Here is a 22,452-nt window from a genome sequence, read left to right as displayed (position 1 = left end):
CCAGTTCTACTCACTTTAATTTCTAGGCTGCGACTGTAAAAAGATACTTCTCAATGCAGTCATTGTACAACTGGAGGAAACGAAAGATGACAATGGAATTTGGAAATGGTTACATTCATTTTTATCCTAGGTGCAGATGGTGCCTTTAATCATAAGCAACCAAGAAGCGTGAAAGGAATTTTTGGAAGACTAGAAGCAGTTAAGAACAAAAGCATTGCAACGGCAAAGGTCAATGAAATTTTGCGAACTGCGAATAAAGACTACATCATGCTGCAGAAGTTGGTTAATGTGTTTCATTCTGTTCTTTACAGAATTCTAGTGCAGATCATAGAGTTCGACTGGACCTTGGGCTTTGGGACAAATTCAGTGAACTTGCTACAAAGTGCATTATTAAAATAGTGGAATTTGCAAAACGGTTACCTGGTTTTACAAGTTTGACCATTGCAGATCAGATCACACTACTTAAAGCCGCCTGCTTGGACATCTTGGTATGTATCTTTTCTTTTTAGAAGGCTTGATTTTTGTTTGGTTTTGTTCACAGGTGTATTTCTGTAAGTTTATGATGGATGTTCAGGACAGAGACCCAGTGAATGTAACCCAGCATCCATTTTGCATTATGAGACTTACTTTTTTCAGAGGGCCTTTTGGAGTTAATCTGGCACAAACACAGTTGAAACTGCTTCAAGCTGAGCAGCAAAGTGCTTGTGCTCACACTGGTGGAACCCAATTGTTGTGAGAATGTTAAATGGCCACGAGCAGAATTTGTCCTGGTGATAAGAGCTAGTAGGTTCTAAAAGTATTTGTGGACTATCACTTTGATAAGCCAAATCAAAGGGGCAGCCACAGGTGACATACAAGTAAGCAAGAACACCCCTCCGCCTCCCCGTATATTGCATATTGCAGATGACTGGTCTAGGAGAGTCAAGAGAGTCCTGCCCTACTAGCCAAAGACTCAAAACACCTTGACTGTTATTATTTAATATGCCCTTGAGAAAGACAGACAAAACTGGCCTTCAGCTAGCAGCTAGTAGGGTGGGACTCCCTTGACTCCCCTGGACTGGTCATTTGCATATGGAAAGGAAGGAAAACCATTTATTTATCTTGCATATAAGCTACTGAGGAAGCTACTGAGGACTTGTTCACTTACCTGATGACCAGGAGCATCTTGATAGGAGCACATATTGCTGACCTGTGGAATAAAGAATAGGAAGACAGTGACTATAGAGACTGACCTTTTTTTTTTAAGCCCAGCTTCTTAGGGACTGTGTGAATTTTGTATTGTATCTTGGATGTCGCATCTATGATCATTTATGGTGTATATTTGTTGTGTATATTTATATTAATCTCACTTCTTGTACTGCACATATTTATTGCACTTTGCACTTTAAATTTGAATTTTATGCAATTAAGTACTGTGTGACTGCACTGAGTAATCATTCCACAAGGGGAGTTTTCCCTTTCTTGCTTAGTTGAATTTCACTTTGATGCCTACGTGTTACAGACTTATAATATTAAAAGATGAACTGTCTTATATGGTCAGGCCAATGATGTGCCTATTTAATGCTTACTCTCCTGGTTGTCATGCTGAGATCCTTTACGGCTCTGCTGCCTTTTAAGTGGAAATTCCTGGGACATTTTGTATGCAAAGCATGTGTTCTGCCCATGCGCTACAGCTAGGAGGGATATGGAACTGATCTCCAGACTACAGAGACTAGTTTGCCTGGAGACTTAATGGCATCACCTCCCTGCTGAGCTCACCCCACCCCACCCAGGCACAACTGCCAAATCTCCAGGGATTTCACAAGGTAGTGTTGACAAACTTGTCCCTGGATAGCTGTAAGGAGTGAACATTTGGGACTGTTAGTGATGTAGTCTCCAAAATTTGAGGAGGGCAGAGTAGGATTTTTAGTGATCAGGGATGGAATTTTAGTACCCTATAGTTTTGCCCCTTCTATGACTGGTGCAAGCAGAAAAATTTATGCAAAACAAATCTATGTAAACTGGCTTAATTTGCATGAAAAATGCAGGCCACAGAATTCATATTTTCTTGTCACAATTTGTGTTGCCATGGTAGATAATATGGAAGTTTCTTAAATCTGAAAGGAACGAACCTAGATCTTAACTCTACCTCTGCTGTCCTCAAAGAATTACTATGAGGAAATACCGTATCAAAGATGAATTGCACAATATATTCCGTTTGGATTTAGGACAAAGGAAGAAAAGGCATCACCTGCTTTTTCTGTTTCACCTGGGACCAGAGCTAGGCTTGTGGAAATCTCGGCTCTTGCTGTATATTTCTTGTCTCTAGAAGCCCCTTGTTGGGTGGCTCTGGACACTGTACATATTATGTTGGGCTTGGACAAGAGTTTGTTCAGGAAAATTTCTTGCAGAAGTGAAATCTCAGAAGCCACCAGAAGTTCCTACAAAACCCAAGGGAGGATATAGCTCAAGATGGATAACTATGTTAGCAGTAGAAAAGAGCAAGAGTCCAGTAGCACCTATAAGACTAACAAAATTTATGGTAAGGTATTTTGTTAGTCTTATAGGTGCTACTGGACTCATTTATTTATTTATGTCATTTATAGTCCGCCTATCTCACTGAGACTCAAGGCGGATTACACAGTACTGGCTGATTCTGCACACATTGGATAATGTACTTCCAATCCTCTTTAGAGATCATTTGAACCTGAATTTTTCATGTGTGAAACAAAAAAATCCACTTCTGAACAATTGCTAAAGTGCATTGAAAGTGCATTATCCAACATGTGCGGAATCAGCCAGTATGAGGTTAATACAATCAGTATCAAGTAAGTACATTTCAATACAATACTCTTGCTCTTTTCTATTGTAAAGGAGGAAAGTATTAGCTGCTCTGACCTTTACTTTTGTTTTGTCATAAGCAGTTGTGAAGGGCCCAGCCTGTAGGACACTGATGTATGGGTGCGGGGTGACCATAGTGGTAGATTATGACAGAGAAGGAGAGGGAAAGTGGAGGTTGCCCTGCAGTTCCCAAGATTCTCATTGTCCCTTTTTCTTACAAGCTTTCATTCATTCCCTGGCTGTCTTCTCATTATTGTGTGTGGTCCCTTCATGAGACAGAGCCATTTATTACCAATTGCATGCCTGCCATAGTTAGCAGCGCTGTTATGATAAGACCTAGTTAAATATTTCTTGCCCCAGTAATTTGTAAGATATGACATGGATCTGAAGTATATTCCACACCAGAGATATGAGAAGGGAGCCAAATCGTAGTTGAGAGGGCAACTTAACAAATGGTTAATATATTGGTGGTTGTTTTTTTAAAAACAAGGTTCAGCAAGAGTTTACATAGCTTAACTTCTCTCCAACCCTTCCCTCTTAAGATGCCTCCCTTCTATTTTCAGCCTGTCATTTCCCAGGAATGCTTGTCAGCTGCCAGACACAATCATTTGTAAATCTGGTTGCTTAAGATCCATCCTCTTTATCCTTGGGTAGAACAGCTTGGCTTTGTGCCTTATATTCAGTGCCGGACCTACATTAGGACCCTGAGGCTTGAACTGTTATGGGGGCCCCCCAGATTAGATTCTGGTGAGCTTAGCAAGCCTATACAGTTTGGAGTTCGGGGGCTGCAAGCCCCTGAGAAAATTTTGAAATTTGACCAGTTACAGGGACATTTTGAGGCCATATGAAACAGGTATTAGAGCATATTCTAAGGTCAATATTAAGTACTTCAACCCATTGACTTATGATTCTGTCACTAAAATAGCTTATTTTAATAACAAACACTTTTAAAAAACAACATCAATTTTGTTGGAAAATCCACTCATTAAAAAAAAGTTGTTTCAGGGCCCCTCCAGGATCAGGGGCCCTGAAGCTTAAGCTTCATTAGTTTCATAGTAGATCCACCCCTGTTTATATTTAATAACATGGCAGAACACATTGGCAGCAGCGCTGGGCACCTTCTTCACTCCCTTTTCCTTCATTTGGCCCCCGACGATGCACATTACCATGTTGGGAGATTGTTTTCCCTCGTAGAGGAGACACGATGGGGTTTCCTAAGGAAATTTAGAATTGTGAAGGGATGTCTGTTGAATATTTGTGTTGATGGTGCGCTGTTGTGGGGGTGCATGCATTCTGACCACACAAGGACATGGTTAATATAACACGCCTGGTAAGGATGAAAAAAGGGGAGAAAAAACAGCAGCCTTGCAAATGAAGGGTAACCAAGGGGGTTGAAACAAAAGAAAAAAATAAAATATAATTATGATTGTAAGAGAAAAGATTTAAAACATGGGTATATAATTTAATTAATCAGAATAAAATATGTAAGTTGAATATAAAAATATCTACAATATGGTTCAACATAGAAGTGCTAAAACCTTGTATATATACATAATAAAATCACTCATATACAGATAAATCAGTTCATTTCATCTCTGTATGTACAGAACCAAAAACCAGACGCATTTCAGCCCAGAGGCCTTCCTCAGTGGTATATATATATATATCTCATAAAGAACACTCTATCAACATAACAAATAAATCACAAATACATGACCTAGCACAAAATAGACACTGAGATGTAATATAAAATACCATGGAGTGAATTCATTGAAATTCTCCCATAGAACAGCATGAATATAATAAGGACAATGCATCCAGATAGGAGTTGTTATTCCTTTGTTATTGTCTTATACCCTGGTCAAGAGTATAAGGTTCAAGATGGAGTGCTGGATACCATCCAGCAATAATGCACGCCACAACAGCACCCGCCCCCCATCAACGTCAGTATTCAACAGACATCCTTTCATACTGTATTTTCCTTTTGTGTATGTACTCCTGGGCAGGGCTTTTTTTCAGTGGGAATTCAGTGGAACGGAGTTCCAGCACCTCTTAAAAATGGTCACATGGCCGGTGGCCCCGCCCCCTGATCTCCAGACAGAGGGGAGTTTAGATTGCCCTCTGCGCCGCCGAGCAGCAATTTAAACTTAAAAAATCTCCCCCCTTGTTCCAGCTGCCCCAAGGTGATGTCATTGTGTGGTCTTGAGTTCCACCACTGAGCTCCACCACCTCTTTTCCCAGAAAAAAAGCCCTGCTTCTGGGCATACCCTACCTATCCCCATTCTTATCCCTGTTCTTAAAATCACAAGCTTTATTAACATTCTCTGGATCTTTTCTTGCAGGATAGGGCCTTGGGATGGAGGGTGGGGAATATAAATACACATCCATACAGAGAGCAAGAGAGGGGGCGGTTATCAGTCACCCCACTCCCAGTCTCCACCACCACCCCGCCACCTCTTACCTGGCTGGCATGGGGAAAGGGCTCGGGGAATAGGCTCCCACACGCTCTGGAGCACTTCTTTGTCGTGCCAGGAATTATACCATTCCCTATTTTTTATCAAATCAGCCCCATGCGGGAGCCTTCACTTCCTTGTTGCACCGAGAATGATGTGTTTCCCAGCATGACGCAAAAGTGCTCTGGAGCTCACTGTGCATGCACAAGGTGAGTACTCCCAATGCGCCTGCCCCCTACCCCCTTATCCCCCAGTTTGGGCTCCGCGGGAACTGGCAACCCTTGAGAGAGAGAGAGAGAGAGAAGGTGAGCATTTCTCTCTTCAGTACTGAACAACATATCCAAATCCAAGTTGAAGACCTCCACATTTTGATGGTTTCAGTAGCACCAGAAAAAAACATTTGACAACGTTTGTCAAACAGAGGAAATAGTTTTTGATTTTCTTTTGTCTTGATTAAACTATTGTCTCAGCATTAGACACGTCTCTTGTTAAAACAGCACAAATCTGATTTAGAACCGTATGGTTTAAAGTTCCCCACCTCCAATTCTATCTTATGGCAACGGGTAAGGCATAGGCTAATGATAAGCAACAGAAAGCCAATCCTAAAAATTGACTCCTAAAGACTTTCCATTTTGGCCTTTAACATAGCCCTTCCTCTCATACATCTTGCCAGTCCCCTGGTGGGGGCAGGAGATCCCCTGCTCCCAGCCTCTGCCCCCCCCCCCTTATCTGGCCAGCAGGGGGAAAGGCACGGGGAATAGGTCCAGGAAGCAAGAAACTTCCTGTGCAAGCATGCAGCGGGCATGCTCCTGGTGGGCGTGACAGTGTCAGTTATTGTGCCCAGCGGCAGGCATGTTCAGTTATTGTGCCCAGTGTCAGTTATTGTGCCCAGCGGCAGGCATGTTCTCATGCTTCACAGGGGCCAACTTTGTCCCCCAAATGGCTGAATTGGCCCCGTGCAAAGTGTGGAAACAAGGCTGCTGCTGGCATCACTTCCCAGAAGTGACATCATTGTGTCAGCACTGGGAGCACGTGCACACTTTGTGCATTTGTGGGAATTAATCTTCAGGTAAGTGCCAGGACTCCCCCCCCCCCCCACTTTCAGGAGACTATAGGGACCTAACAACCGTAGGTAAGCCACTCCTCTCAGCCCCAAATCCCCAGCTGTATTGTGGGGATAAGAATAACAATGACTATGTTCGCCTACTCTGAGTGGGCACGAATCGGTCTAGAAGAGCGGTATACAAGCACACTGTTGTTGTTGTTGTTATGGCCTGTGTGGGAGGGTATTCTGTGGTATTACTATTTGTTTCTTAAAGTTCATAGCCCTTTTCACATAGCCATTGTAATCTGCTTTGGCTGCTGGTTGCCAGTGGATTTTCCCGCCATTTCAGATGGAACCAGTTTGGCTGCCAGTTGATACCTGGGTTTTTTTAACCTTTTCAGAGAAAGCTGCTTGTGTCTCATTAGCAATGCTGAGTTGAGCCAGAGTCCTTTTTGAAAACCCCATTTTTCCATTCTCAGGCTTTCAATGCCCTTCTCATTTGCTATGGAGTACTGTCTGTAGTGCTTCTGACAGTACCACTTTTTATTTTCCTGTCAATTCCAGCATGTCCCCCTTTTTTTGAATCCATGTAGACTAGTGCTGAAGCACTACAGCATTGTAACTATAGGTGTAACAGATTCTCTACATTCCCAGCTCTCATTTTAAAAAAAGTAAGACTCTAGCCCCTTCCATTGTGGAGATATGCCTTTTTCCTTCCATGTCAGGCAGTTCTAGCAGGAAAAGCAATTTCCTGCAAAATTCCCTTGAGCTGTCCCAGTAAATTCAACAAATGCCTCTCTGATGATAACATAGTTCTGAAACTTATTTGGAAAACTTCCCTGCCCGTTTAATATTTTTTGTGTGGTCAAGCAGACTAGGCAATTTGACGTGCAACTTTCTAAAATAGGAAGCATTGCTCTTTTTTAAAGTTTGCCTGGTTTTTTGCCTATCATAAAGTTCTGCCATTTTTTTAAAAAACTGCTTTTTAAAGCAATTTTAGTTCCTTTGTACTGCCCCAGTGTAAGTATATGGTGAAATAGTTGTGAGACTACTTTACAGCTTAAGCAATTCTGGACTTGTTGAGGCCTCTGAAAGCATCAGAAAGTAGGTGTAGTGGTGGCCTAGTGAAAATGTGGTTTTGTAGTAAAAATGGAGGGAACAACAGATGCCATCTCCTGGTGAAGCTGTGTATGTACATGGAGGCACATTTGTTTGTTTGTTTATACCTCACCTTCCTTACCAGTGGGGACCCAAAGTAGCCTACATCATTTTTCTCTCCTTTGTTTTATAAACATGTACCACTGTTGGCAACCAGCGTGTGGGGAGGGGGGTTCACAGACACTTGGAGCCTTGTTTACATACGTTTGTAATCCTACAGCTAGGTGAATATATCATTTCAACTGTGACCGGAGGCAGTGTCATCACACCAGGGCTGATTTGGCCCCAAACAGCGTTTTTAGACCAGCAGCGATGTCATTGGGCATGCGGCACTTCCTCAGGGATGCCTACAACTGGCACCCATCAACAGGAGTTTGACAGCCACTGACGAGCACCTGGGAAGCCTATACAGTGCCTATGTGTGTGCGGTGCACTGGGTTGACAGATTCTCACTCAGAAAAAAGGTCACACCACAAAATAAAAAGAAGGCAAAACCAATGGGTGTAAGGATTTCATAAGTCAATTTTCAAATCTGAGAATTTAAAAGATGTTCTTCTGAAAACCTGATTAAATTGAATTGCCTATTGGCCACATGTGGAGAAAGCAGTTTCCTCTGTGATCAGTAAACTTGAATTGAATGTTTTCTTACATCTGTAATCCCTGTAACTTTGGGAAAAGCTAGGGAAGATTAGAATCAGGCTATTAATTTAGAGGCTGAGTGGTATTCTCTGTGGGGGGGAAACATTTATGTTAGGACTGGAGCATTAAGAAATGTGGGGACCAGCTTGTTAAGTCCTTCTTGCCACCTCTGGTTTTGCCATTTCACCATTTAGTTCTGCATTGAGCCCATTGTCCCAGTCAAGAGGAGCTGTACGTTCAGATGGTTCTCTAGATTTCAGAATTCTCTGAGCTGTTCAGAATTTCTACACCTGGAACAGATTGTTGGATTGGGACTCAAATGTATTGAAAAAAAAACCCAGGGTATATTTGATGGTATTACTTCTCTTAGGCCACTGATTTTTGTTGAGTTTGTGAAATATTAACAGGGACCTATTATTTGTATCCTACAGAATATCTGCTGACAAAAGGGATTTCTGTCAGCAGAGGAAGACTTCTCTGCCTTCCCACCCCACTGCAGCCAAAACTGTTCACAAAAATGCTGCTGTTGGAGGATGGGGGACCTCAGGAACGGCATGAGGGGGGAGTTGGAGGTCCGCTGGGAGAGGAGAATTGGCATTGGCAAAAATTCCCCCCTCCACACCCATCAGTGGAAATAATTGGCAGGATGCTGCCTGTTCTGAACACTGAATGGCATTTTTTTTGTTTATTTAAAAGTTATTTCACACTTAAGGGGGAAAAATCTCTCCTTTTTCATCTCTAAAAAGAACACTTTTTGTTTTGTCTGCATTTTAATCAAATTTAGTTGATTCAAAACCAAATTAAAAAATTAATAGTTCATTTGTTATTATCCTTAATATTTTGCGAAGTTATCTTTTACCACATTTAAGGAAGGATGCGCCAGACAACAAAAGAACAACTTATTGGATCTCTTGTTCTTCCTTCCTTCCTTCCTTCCCAAAACTCCTGCCCACTTCTTGCTTGTATCTTTCGCCAGGAAAAGTTGAGAGTAAAAGGGGCAACCTTGATGCCAGTCAACTGCTGAGTGGAAAACATCCAGGAAGGTTTCCATGTTGCCCTTAAGAAATTATTTTTTTTTCTGTCCATTGGGTTGCATTTCCTTACTGTGCACTTCCATCGTTAAAGCAAAGCCAATTGCTTGGGCAGGAAGCATGACTCTGATGAGCTAGAAAGAACAAAAGAATGTGAATTGGGTCCCCCCTCATTGATATTTCTCCTCCTGGAGTTGTGTTTGCTTGTCTGTTTCAATGTGAAAAACAGGATAGTGAGAAGTTTTGAAATTGTAGCTGAACCGAGATATCGTAAATGAATATTGCCAGCTCTGCATTTCTAGGGTTTGTTTGCTCTACTCCTGCTGTTCATAAATAAGTCATCAAGAAAGCATCCTGTTTGTCCTGCGAGATAAAAGCAGATTCCAGTCAATTATTGGAGCAATGGTAAAATTAGAGAAAGGATCTTGCATCAGAATAAGCCAGGTTTCTGTGTAAGCACTGGTATATTATGTGTAACCCAAGGAGGCCACATTCTTCCCAAGTAGTAACAGGAAGCAGCTTATATTACCTGAATTCAGGCTAATCTTGGCAGCAAGAGTAAACATCCCCATTGCTTTCTCTGTACATTGTTTTTCACTGCACCCTCTTCTTGAGTCTATTGCAGAAGAAAAGCTGTAGAAAACGGATCATTTCTTTATCTCAGCAATAGTTTATTAATAGCTGGCCAAGATATAAATGCCAGTTATTTTTGATGGGCCGTTTCCACACGTCTTTCCCCCTTGCGGAAAATCGCGCAAAACTTACGGAATGACAGCATCTTCATGGCACGATTTCCTGTCATGACTCTGTCTCCTTGCACGACGACATCGCAAATCGTGTCACGAAACGGAGTCATGATGGGAAATTGCGCCATGAAGACGCTGTAGTTCCATACGTTTTGTACAATTTTCCGCAAGGGAAAGACGTGTGGAAACAGCTCTGGTCTATGCCAGTTTTCCAGAGAGATGTTAAAAGAAAGAAATGAATCAGTAGGCTTGAGAATGATTACATTCTGTAGTCCAGTGAACCCCAAAGTGGTGTTCATGGACTCTAAGAGCGGAACTACGAGCGGGACCACAAGTGACGCCTGACACAGGTTGGACACTAGTCAGCTTCCCTCAAGTTTTGATGGGAAATGTAGGCATCCTGGTCTTGCAGCTTGACTCTCTGACTGCTGTCCAATGGACTTTTCAACTGTCACTTGTCCAACATTCCACCAAGCTGCCTACATTTCCCATCAAAACTTGAGGGAAGCTGACAAGTGTCCAACCTGTGTCAGGCGTCACTTGTGGTCCCGCTCTGAAAGTGACAAAAGGCACAGGTTGGACACTTGTCAGCTTCCCTCAAGTTTTGATGGGAAATGTAGGCATCCTGGTTTTACAGCTTGGCTCTCTGCTGTCCAATGGACTTTTCAACTGTCACTTGTCCAACATTCCGCCAGGCTGCCTACATTTCCCATCAAAACTTGAGGGAAGCTGACAAGTGTCCAACCTGTGCCTTTTGTCACTTGTAGTTCCGCTCTATGGTACTTTCCAGTAGATGTTCTAGTGCCCAGTTGCTTCTTCCCCAAAACAAATAGCCAGCGTCCTAGGTTTCCTCCACCTCATTGGAACTAAAGTGCTTCAGAAGAATTGAGGAGGCATCAGCTTTGCTTCTGCAGAGAAGCTCCCATTCAGAAACTGCTGCCTCCACTGTAAAAGGATGCTTAGCTTGGAACCTCCCAACATTGTGATTGGCCCCAGAACCTCATAGCAATTGTTTTGTCAGAGCCCACGATCTCCATGACAGTCATTCTGTGTTTGACCCTGGCCTACATAGCAGCCTTTTTATATTTGTCCCAGCCTCCATAACAGCCAGTTACTGATGGTGCCCACTGTATGTTCTCAGAATACTAAATGTGCCCATAAGCTCAATGAGATTGGGAACCCCTGCCATAGCTGCAGGGATTTTAAAAACCTTATTATTTTTATGGCTTTTTGCATTGCAAGACAAAAGGATAAAGTACCATACGTATTTATAAATGACATTGTAGGATATGAGGGAGTTGGCATCCTTTTACCACCTTCTCCACCAAAATCTGAACTTGTACAGCAAAGCCTCTTTGCATCATAATATTGACTGAGTGGTTTCAGGGATTGGCACCCCTCCTTTCCTGTGTTCAACCCTCAATACAGGAACTCATATAAATTCTGTAAACGCAGCACAAGCCAAGCTGTGGTTTCGGGGGCAAAAGAGAATCCAGATGCCATGGACCCTTTTTAGATTATCAAGTCTTGCAGTGTGAACTGCATGATCTGCTTCATTGTTATGCTTACTGCCCCCCTGCAATGGGAACCAGTAGGAACACATGGGGGTCTAGGCCACAGTATCATTTGTTATGTGTGCAGGACAGTATGTGGTACAGTATAAACTAAAGTCATGTGGGATAGGGGTTGCAGTAAGGATAACTGGGGAAGACTGAATGAAAAAGCCAACCTTGCATCCAACCCTATGTCCATAATATACTTCATGAGTGCATAGAGTATAGCCAAATGCTCTACCATTAATTCTGTTCTTTTCAGATCCTTAGAATTTGCACAAGATATACCCCAGAACAAGACACTATGACATTTTCAGACGGCCTTACACTAAATCGAACGCAGATGCACAACGCTGGATTTGGTCCTCTGACTGACCTTGTGTTCACGTTTGCCAATCAGCTCCTGCCTTTAGAAATGGACGACACAGAAACAGGCCTGCTTAGTGCCATCTGCTTAATCTGTGGAGGTGTGTGAACTGCATAGGTTTGGGAATTTGAGAGGAGGGCTTTGCCCCTCAACTTCCATCAGTAGTTTGGTCTGCATTGGTTCAGTATTCTGCTGAAATGTGCACAGAAGAGAGATACCAGATTAAACAAGTACACACAGTCTTTGGGGTCTAGTACAAAGTTACCTCTCAAAGAAACTTTTCTGTTGAATTTATTTAGGCCAAGCAATGGGGATATGATGGTTTGGCTCCAATCAGATTTTCTGCTGGTGAAAAAAGGAAGGAGGGGGTATCCTTTGATCACTCAAAAAGGCTATGATGGGGATCATGGAACCTGCATGTACCAAAGCTGTCGGAGCCAGGGACAAGAATCAGGGAAGAGAATCAGAAAAGGTTGAATGAAAGAACTGACTGGATCCAACCTTCTTCTTATTTTTATCTCTCTCGCTATGCCATAAAGCTTAAGGGATTGGCAGGCATCCTACAAAAGGAAATGGATTCCTGTCACTTAAGGTCTCACCATTTAAATTGGGCATCAGGAATTTCTGTGAAGTCATTTTTTTAAAAAACATCAAAGCTTTGGTTCCTATGACATCATTTCCCTTGTGCTTCTTTCCAGACACTGGAGGCTTTCCTCTGCTACTGTGATCTTTTCCTCGGTTGGTAGCACTTCCATGTGTATATAGGCTTATTTAAAAACACTGATCTTGTGCTAGCAGCAGAGGAAGCAACCCGCACAATGGAGGAAGGCCTCTGCAGTGGCTGGAGAGAAGCACGAGGGTAACGATGTGATAGAATCCATGCATAAGCCAAAATCTAGGCATCAAGGCTGATGTCCTAAACACATTTCTAGGAAGCAAGTTCATGTTAACTTAGTGATATTTCTTTCAAGTACACATATTTAGTACAATAAACAGCCTCCTTCAAACTCCTTTGTTTCTTCCCAAATCCTGTGGCCCACAGTAAGCCTAAGTATTTAGCTACCCTGTCCTCTGCTCTTTATAATCCCAGTTTTAGTACTAATTTTCTCAGGGCTGTTAATAGTCTCTTCTGTGCCCAGTTGCACTTTTTTAAGGTGGGAGAAGGGTGATCATGACAGTTCTGCCAAGCTATAAGCCCCCCTGCTCCACACATATAATAGGTTCATTTGTATATCCTGAGTGTTGATTCTTCTTCCACCCAGGTTATAAACACTAGATTGCATTATTTCATTATTAGCATTCCATCCCAGTCCCCACATTTTTGAAATGATACTTCACCAAAAGTGAGGACTGCAAAATGTGTTTCATAGTATTCTCCATCATTTAACGAAATATTCCATCCTAATTATTACTCAGATTTAGCAACTGATAATGGGTCTTGAGGTTGGCCAAGTCTTAGAACATATATTGTGAAGAGACTTATATGGCATTGCGAAGACACTTGCCATTTGCCGGATGAGGGCAGGAAAGCCCCCATTGCCCACCAGCATTCCAGAGGCCAGCAAGAGGGATTTTTTTAAAAAAAAATCTCAATTGGGTGATGGCATTACATCTGGAGAAAAAAACCCGGAATCACACCATTCTAGGAATCATTGGAAACTCTGTGATTTTACCATAGAGTGTCTGGTGATTTCTAGACCAGTGTGATGTCACCAAATAGTACTCCCCATGTCCCTGCCCCTTCCTAACAAGTATGAACATGACATCCCAGGTTGAATGTCTGCTACCTTAGGTTAATAGCTTTCTTCCTTTGGGACTTTTAATAATTTCTCACTACTGAAAAAAGACTAGTATTAAGTTGCACCAAAATCCAAACATCCTTGTTGGGTGTGGGTAGTCAAGCCCTCTTTCTGTCCCCTGTCCCCCGAAGGCTAACAGTAGCAGAGGAAAGGGGCAGTCTTGAAATTGTGAGGAAAATTACGTCCTCTCTCCAGTGACCATGTTTGAATCAGAATGCCACGTAGCTGCTATTGCCCTTTTGAAGCTACTTAAAGATCGATTCATGGATCATCAGCATCAAGTCTGTTTTGGCTTGACTCAGTGTGACAGCTTCATATATTCTTATTTGTAAGCATGGAGCTCCCCTTATTAGAAGAATTTAGCTAGTGAAGAAAGTCAGACTTTACTACTCATAATTCTCGGTCGAGATGTCTGTAAAATGCAAATGACATTACAGTGACCTGTAGCAGTTGATAAAATAGAAAACGTGTTAATCTGAAAATATGAGGCAAGCATGTGTTTCACTATTATGCTTTCTGGTGCCTCAATTTTTGAAGATGTCATCATGCTAAGGACTTTGAAATGATTCCCAATATTCCTTTATTCTGTTTTTATAATGTACTAATTATTTCATACATACTCAAGTTGTGTGATCTCATCCACCCAGAACTTTCTCTGATCTTGTCTTTATATACCCTGTTTGCCTTGGCTGCAAAAAAGATTAGGGCCAAGATTGTTTCCTCAGAAACCTAACTGTTTTCATAACTATCTGGTATTTATTAAGGTTCCATTTTAATTGTATTTTATTTTTATTATTTTAATAACTGTATTTTATGCTTGTAAGATAGATTTATATTTTTACTGTTCTTAACTTTGTATTGTGACAGCCTTTAGCCATATACAATTAAACCTACAACTACTCTTATCTTTATAATAAAATTCATACAAGATTATTTATTTGAAAAAGACTATTCAAGTATGCCTCAAATTTCTCTCTAAGCAAAACTTGTCAGCTGTTAGAGTTAGTGATGCTTTTCCAGTCTTTATACATTTTTTTGTATAAATGGCTCTTCCTTTACTTTAGTATGTTACTGCCACCTTCTGGCACATATAGGTAATACCATTGCTTTTGTATCAAGGGATAAAACTTAACTAGTAAAGAGAAGTATGCAATCATGTGGTTATTTTACAAATATATCGTTTGTGTAATAATTCATTATTGCTTTTAAAGTAAATACAAGCCAATATTTGTTTGCAAGTTTTGGGAAAGACTGTAATGAAACCATACTCTACTAGCATCCCTCATCTACTGAGGAGTGACCAATGAACTTCACAAGAGTAGTTGCTGCGCCAACTGGCTCAGATTGGATCATGGAAATCCAAGAGGATCAATGACCATCAGAGAGCTAAAGCAGAATTTGGTTGTAATTTGTAGAATAGCATCAACCAGTTACTGCTGTGCAGTTGTATAGCTCTTTGTTGTGTAATATCTTATGTCTAATAAGGGGGTTAGTAATATTTGTATACTTTGGCCCAGATCGTCAGGACCTTGAAGAACCAGCAAAAGTGGATGAGCTACAGGAGCCGTTACTGGAGGCTCTCAAAATATACATACGAAAGAGAAGACCCAACAAGCCTCATATGTTTCCAAAGATCTTAATGAAAATCACAGATCTACGTAGTATCAGTGCAAAAGGTACGCTACGTTACCACAGTATCCTCCATACAGGGTTATTTGTTCGAGGTTTTTGTTTGGGTTTTTTTGCTTTGAACAAACAGAAAACAGAACCTAAGAGTTCCTTACAGCAACTAAAGGTTTACACTTGGTAGGTGATGTGCTTTGCACTGCTATGATTCCCAAATCATAGCTTGCTTCAGTTGCAGTATTCAGCTACTGAGGTGTATGGATAAACTTAACCTTAGCTACACGCTGAATGAGCTGCAACGCCTTGATGAAGTCAACCAACAGCTTCACCGATGACTTTTTTTCATGTTGTCACAAAGTTCATAGTCTCACTTGATCACTTAAAAATGTGACACAAAATTTAAATAAAAGACCATTTTTGAAGGATTAAACAAAAACAGAGATTTCAGGAATTTCTAACAGTTCTGTTTTATCCAAGGAATACCTGCTATCTGTTGTTACCCTGCTTGTTAGGTTACACCTGACCCCACCTCTTCCTTCCCAGCTTTACAATGGCCTGTTTTGATGACAAAGGATTACAAAATGTTTGGCAGAGACAGCAAGCCATCCTTAGAATGGTGATGGCTAAATGTTCCACCCACTTTATGAGCTGTTTTTTCCACAACTGCTGCTGAGAGGACATCACATGGATTTAAATTCGAACAACAAAATCATGCTTAAACACTATCTCTGTGCAGATTACCCTGTATTTCAATAGGATCCCTGTCTCCCAATATATTGCTATCATTATCCAGTGTGTCGGCCATGTAATCATGTGAACAGCACGTCTGTTAATCCAAACACAATCCACCACAGAGTCAGGTGTGTTTAAGCCTATTGCAATCAGTGAGTTTAAGTACAACCCTATTAGACTGTCATGTAAGAGCTTATTTGCACCAAAACCTGCACTAACAAATTAATTTATATTATTTATAGTCCGCCTTTCTCACTGAGACTCAAGGTGGATTACATAGTGTGTGAAAAAGGCCTTTCAAGCAATCTGTAGTTTAAGGGCTTTTTTTTTCTTTTTTCACTTATGTATCGTTAGTGTGTCTTCTTTTTAGAATGTTGTTTTTTTATCTTCTGTTTGTTGTCTATAGCTTTTATGTTATTGTTTATAGTCTCGATAAAGAAAAATTCCTATGCAAAAAAGGCCTTTCAAGCAGAAGAAAGATTTCAAAATGTCTTTGCTTGAAAAGTTTCCATGCAAAATTAGTCAGTGTCCATGCAGTAAACATTTCCAACATGCAGCTGTTCGAAAATCCAAAGGAAACAGGGGCAAGGTGGTAATTCAGCTCATTGTGTGGCTGAAAGCTACAGAATGCAGGTGTCCCCCCCCCCCGCCCCTTGCCGGCTTTTAGGAGTTTTTGTGTATTTAAAAAATAACCTAATTGGCATGTTTCACAACAGAATTAAAAGTACCAGCCATTCACCAGGTCTGTGCGAAGGGAAGCCAGAACCCCCCTCTTGGGACAATTACCTTGGTACTGAGCAACCTTCCTGCTCCTCTCTGCAGACTGCCTAGCTTCCGTCCACGGTTAAGAGAATTCAGTTGTCTGGAATAGTTGGGTCTCTGTCCTCTATGCAAGGAAGCCTGATTAGACTGACTAAAAATGTATTCGTTGCTTTCTCTTTTTAAAGGTGCTGAACGTGTTATTACACTGAAAATGGAAATCCCTGGATCAATGCCACCTCTTATCCAAGAAATGTTGGAGAACTCAGAGGGACATGAACCACTGACACCAAGCTCAACTGGGACCACAGCAGAGCACAGCCCTAGCATCTCCCCAAGCTCAGTGGATAACAGCAGTGTCAGTCAATCCCCACTAGTGCAATAAGACATTTTCCAGATACATTCCTAACACTTTATGTACAGGGATGACATTCAACAAAAACATTTTTACTGCTGCTTAGTTTCTGGACCTAACAATAAACACACACTAAAATCCAGCAAGGACCAAGAAATGTTCATATGAATCCATATAATATATGTATGTACACACGTGCATACACAGACACCTTGTAGCTTAACTAGAAAAGACAACTTTTTGAAATATTATTTCATGTCAAGGAACTAGTTAAGCTTCAGTCATTTCTTCTGAACATCCAATATTGCAAGGGATAAGAAAGCTCTCAAACTAGTGGTTAAAATTATGGTTACACTATTTCGGACAACTTTGTACATACAGCTATATGGGCCTGTACTTTCTGTACTGGATGTTCAGTGCTTTTCTTTTTTCCCTTGTGTACACAAGCTGTTCAAGACATCACGTCTAGAAGATGGACTGACTTACATGTCCCAGTGCATAAGCTCTAAAAGCAGCATTCTAATTTTGCTAGGATGTAAACTCATCCTTGCTGTTTTTATGCCCTCAGTTTGTATTTCTTTCCCAGTAAAAAGATACAAAGAAATTCACTGCACTAGCAGAAGGAACTTCTGTATAAGTGTAACTGCCAGATCAGTTATTTGGATGTAATTTGTTCAGCTGTTAATGTCACTTTAAATTTACTACTTGGTTGACTGCATTTAAAAATAAATACTAAATTTTTATGTCAATTATAGCCTTCAAGGCAGAAACACTTTCCAGTGTTACAGGATTTTTGTTGTTGTTGTTTACTTGTTCACAAACTTCATGGAATAATGACCAGGCATACTCACTACCTCTGAATTGGTGACACTAGTGAAAAATACCCTGGAGGTTCTAAGTGCAGCCCCCAAATCTTCCTCCCTGGCACCAAGGGCCTGTCACTAGATACCCAAATACAGAGGAGAGAATCTGCCTCTATTGACTTCGTTAATCACCATAAAACAGAGTGAAAAATGTGGTAGAGTGATTACTTTTTTTCCCTAAAGTGTCAGTTTCTTAGGTTTCATTTAAAAGCACTAGTGGATTTTTTTTATATATATATTCTAGCAAGTCTGTGATGTATTTTCACTGGCTTTGTTTGTACATTGAGATTGTTTAACAATGCTTTCTATGTTCATATACTGTTTACCTTTTTCCATGAAATCTCCTGGCAAAAGAATAAAATATATTTATTTTAAATCCGTGTTCAAAACAGTTACTCTGACCACAGCGTTCACACACAAAAAGATGGTTTTATATTTTTTAATGTTTAAACTTCATTTCAAAAAGCAGGTTTGCCATTTGCAACCAGGACAGTTAAAATGTGTGCTTTTGCACAGCTTTCTAGAACATTTCTACAAGCCGGTCAGACAAATACAGGACGTTTCAATGAGTAAAAAAGAGCATAAAACTGTAGGTGTAAGAACCAAATGTTAAAATGCCTACACACGATAATAAAAACCATCAATTACAATCATCACATAAAATAAGTCAAATGTACAAAAAGTCTGCGACAGAAAAGGACAAAAGGACAACATAAGATATTTGTTGGAAGTTTTTGTGCTCTTTGGGCACTTAATTAAAACATAGAAAACTCATCCTCTTCCTCAGACTCTGCAAAATATTTCACTTCTTTTCTAGCCCGACCTGTCCGTGGCCTGGAGGCTGTTTCGGAGGCAAAATCTGAAGGGAAGATGTCTACATCCGAGTCCTGGTCAAAGGAGATCTTCTTCGGTTTCTTTTTAAATAAAAGTATTTTTAGAAAGTTATTAGTGGAAATGATGTCACAAGCAGCATTCTTTTAAAATTATTCTAACTTTTCTATATCATTCAAAGTGATAAATTGTTTTTAAAGCACTTCATGCACTCTGTCTTGAATCAGACAAAAATTTAACACACACACACACACATGCAATATTAGAATGCCACTGAACTGTATATTATATTGTCCTCTGTATTATGTTGCTAAAGAGTATTAGGTTGTTTCAGACACCAGAAAATACAGACAAACAGATTCTGAAATCACCTTGCTCGGTACAGACTTGGGTGGTTTCTTCCCAGGGTTATAGTCGCCTTCATTTTCAGAACCGGATGCTTTCCTTTTCTTTGCTCCTCTCCCCTTTCCTACTAAATAATGATAAAATTTATAAAAGGCTTATAAATGCTAATGTGAACGAAGTTGACTATATTATGAAAAAGATTATGACAGCTGAAATTTCAAACGGGAGTTATTGTACCAATGAATCTTTGCGGTTAGTACTTAGTTACAAATATTACCCAACTCTATTAGGAAACTGACTACTGGCATTTGACCCAATATATGAAGAATGAAACTTGGTTTTTTCTGTCTAGAAACTTCAGGCCCAGTTTCTATCACCTTGAACTTTCTCCTAGACCTTTCTTTTGAGGTAACTGAAAATGAAAGTTATGAATTTAGCAGCTCAGTATCTTTTTTTCCCCCATTCTCAAGCAACACATTAATCACATAATTCAAAAGAGGTTTCATTTCACATAATTTTTTTTTCCAACTCAAGCGCGGCAGAAGGAATAATATTCTGATTATTCAGGCAATTAATAGTTACATGAAACTTCCTTGTGGTTTTGCTGAATAGCTACAACAATAACTATTTCATTATCCATTTAACTGACCTGTGCACGTTTTCCCTTCGTAACCACAAATGTACCTCATGTACAAAGTTTACTCCATGCTGTAACCACATGGCCTTTTTATTCTAAGGCTTTTGGGCTAAGACTGCATTCAAATGTCATGTAAACAATACTAAGCAGCATTAAGTACCTCTGTTAAGGTTCTTAACAGTAAATGTCATTTCTGCTCTGTATAGAAGTGCTTTCTGTTTACAATGGGAGTTGAATTCATGTTCTGGTCCTAACTTTAGATCTACTCACAGGATACAGAACAGAATTCATAGCCTATTAAGGGCCTATTATATAACCATAATTGTTAATGCAAACATGACTCCAGTTACAGTGCCATAAAGCCAGTGTCTGATGTTTGGATGCAGTATTTTCTCATTGTCAAAAACGTTTCACACTTACAGTCTTCATGCTGCCACTATAATGCATGAAGGGGAATCTGGCTTTCTCTCATAACATGTAAAGTCTGCTTCCAAAACTAACTTCACAGTGAGAGGAAGAAAAGGGATGGAAGCATCTATATGCATTCTGTTGACTCAGTTATATAACCCAAGTCCTTACCTTTGGGAGTCGCAACCTTCTTTGGAATGCCAAATTCAGATTCTGAATCAGAGTTCATTATTTCCATCTTCCTGGGCTTTGAAGATTTTTTCGGCTTAGGGGGTGTATCTGATGGTGCTTTTGTTGCTAATTTAATAATAAATGCATTAAATTATATTATTTACAATGTGAAAAAAACACACAAGTATCTTGAATAAAATTTGATCAGAGCAGCAAGAATATTCTTGGCAAAAAAATGGACTAAAAACTTAAGATAATTTTCTGAGAAAATGTTAGTTTATTGCAATTATAGACAAGTGTAACAAGACATACGCATTTGTGGAAAATAAATTTGTTTTTGCAAAATATATTTATTCAAAATTGGCAGCCACTGTAAACTGTAATAAGGTTAGACCTGAAAAAAGTGTAAGATTTATATCTATCAAGTTATATTTGCAATCATTTTACAACTATTTAGCAAGTTATGCAACTTCATTTTTTTAGTAGTAGCACAATCATTCCCTGTGGGTAGGTACAGTTCCTATACCTAGGGATTCCCAGAAGACATAAGCAAGTTCCATTTGGTTCCTGTCTTGGTGCATGTGAATACTGCGTGGAATGGGAGGCCAGCACACACTTCCCAAATTCCTACCTCGGCATCAGAGGTATAACAGCAGCCACACAGTGACCTCCTAAGTTTCAAAACAGCCATGAGAAAATTGGGGAGGGTGAAAAGCCCTATACTACTGAGCCATTGTGGATCTCTCAATATGCAAATTACATGGCCCTGGGTGGGGAAGGATCACACCCAATATAATTTTTTTAAAAACCTCCAGTGACCAAGCCAAGCCATGCAATTATTACTTTCACACTACAACTGCGCACTTCACCATACTCTTCTACATCAATTGACATAACTAACAAGATCTTCATTTATTACATTCAAGTAAGTCTAATAATAAGAAGGGATATAGTCCCCCTGAGCACAGTTTATCAAAAGACAGTAGTAGTAAGTAGTAGTAAGTAGTAGTAGTAGTAGTAGCAGTAGCAGTAAATGGAACTTATCTAAGTTCAACCAATTAGCACAATCTAATAATCTGTCACATCTTTGTGACCCACCTCCCCTCCATGTTACCACACATGCAGGGATTTCCTGTGACTTTCCAGCCCTCCTCCTCCCCTGCTGGCAACCTTGCAGTCAGCAGAAGGCTGTATTCATGGGAGGGCTGCACACTCCTAATGATACATGCAAGGGAGTGACTGAATAAGCTGCAGAATGTTTTTAACTAGTCTGGTAGCCGAGCACATACTTTGCAGTCTCAGGTGAGGTAGCAAGGCTGAGATCAATGGACAATCAGAATAGAAAGCATTGGGCTAGATGGTTCATATGATTTTGCTAAGACGGATGAGTCCCAAACAAAGATTAGACATCCTCAGAGATAAGTCACTGTATTAAAAAGTTTAGAAAACATGACTTAGATGGCTCAGTCTTGCCAAAGTAGCAGCAACAGGTTCTCATTTATCCTTTCATTTGGTTAAACAAATTTTGCCATGCCTATGCAGGGGCACTAAATTAAGTTTTAAATGAACAGGATGGCTAGCAGCTTCAGACACTTGCCTTTTTTTGAGACCACCATTTTACTTGAAGCTGTCCCTGATTGTTTCTCAGCAAAAGAGGATGAGAAGACTGGTGCTGAATCCTCCTCATCACTGTCGAATTTTGATGTATCTGAATAGTAGAAAAGATTTTTAAAGTTGTGTATGCCAGCAGAGTCTCTTTTTTTTTTTAGAGTTCCCCTAAATATAAGGACCCTTCCCTCTTCCCACATTATAAAAATTAAGCATGACCCACATATGTCATGTGTACAGCTGACAAAGTGCTTGGGCTGGATTTAATCCTGCATGTTCAGGGGGATCATGCTTTGTAACCAGAATGGTTGCAAGGACTGTTTGGGAGAGTGGTGTAACACAAGGGCTGTGCAGAAGAGTGTCATGACAGGCGCATTGGCCTGCTCCTGAGCTGGCTGGTTCACCTTTTGTTTATCTTTTCTCTCACTTCCTTCTCAAATCTGCATGATCTATTTTTCTTAGTTCATAAGTACCTCCCAAGCCTGCCCAAATACTGAACAGAAACA

The 22,452-nt window shown here is 40.4% G+C and overlaps 2 protein-coding genes across 3 annotated transcripts in view; one reads left to right on the top strand and one right to left on the bottom strand.

Moving 5' to 3' along the window:
• Positions 1-18,192, top strand: part of RARB (retinoic acid receptor beta) — a 138,850-nt gene extending 120,658 nt beyond the window's left edge. The window contains exons 5-8 of the mRNA XM_054991350.1: positions 312-488; positions 11,708-11,912; positions 15,129-15,287; positions 16,917-18,192. Coding sequence (XP_054847325.1) covers positions 312-488; positions 11,708-11,912; positions 15,129-15,287; positions 16,917-17,113 — 738 coding nt within the window. The 3' untranslated portion in view covers positions 17,114-18,192. The remainder of the gene's footprint in view (positions 1-311; positions 489-11,707; positions 11,913-15,128; positions 15,288-16,916) is intronic.
• Positions 18,193-18,371: 179 nt separating this feature from the next.
• Positions 18,372-22,452, bottom strand: part of TOP2B (DNA topoisomerase II beta) — a 62,402-nt gene continuing 58,321 nt past the window's right edge. Inside the window, exons 33-36 of one of the 2 annotated variants that reach the window (XM_054991250.1) lie at positions 21,936-22,046; positions 20,339-20,464; positions 19,149-19,246; positions 18,372-18,860 (exon numbers count right to left, since the gene is read on the bottom strand). In XM_054991250.1, coding sequence (XP_054847225.1) covers positions 18,702-18,860; positions 19,149-19,246; positions 20,339-20,464; positions 21,936-22,046 — 494 coding nt within the window. In that variant the 3' untranslated portion in view covers positions 18,372-18,701. Of the gene's footprint in view, positions 18,861-19,148; positions 19,250-20,338; positions 20,465-21,935; positions 22,047-22,452 lie in introns of both variants that reach the window. The other variant, XM_054991249.1, reaches the window with a different exon arrangement.

This window comes from Eublepharis macularius, chromosome 11, assembly GCF_028583425.1.
Source record: "Eublepharis macularius isolate TG4126 chromosome 11, MPM_Emac_v1.0, whole genome shotgun sequence".
Taxonomy (NCBI): domain Eukaryota; kingdom Metazoa; phylum Chordata; class Lepidosauria; order Squamata; family Eublepharidae; genus Eublepharis; species Eublepharis macularius.
Note: the sequence above shows the minus strand (reverse complement) of the source record. Positions and strands in the feature narration are given on the sequence as shown.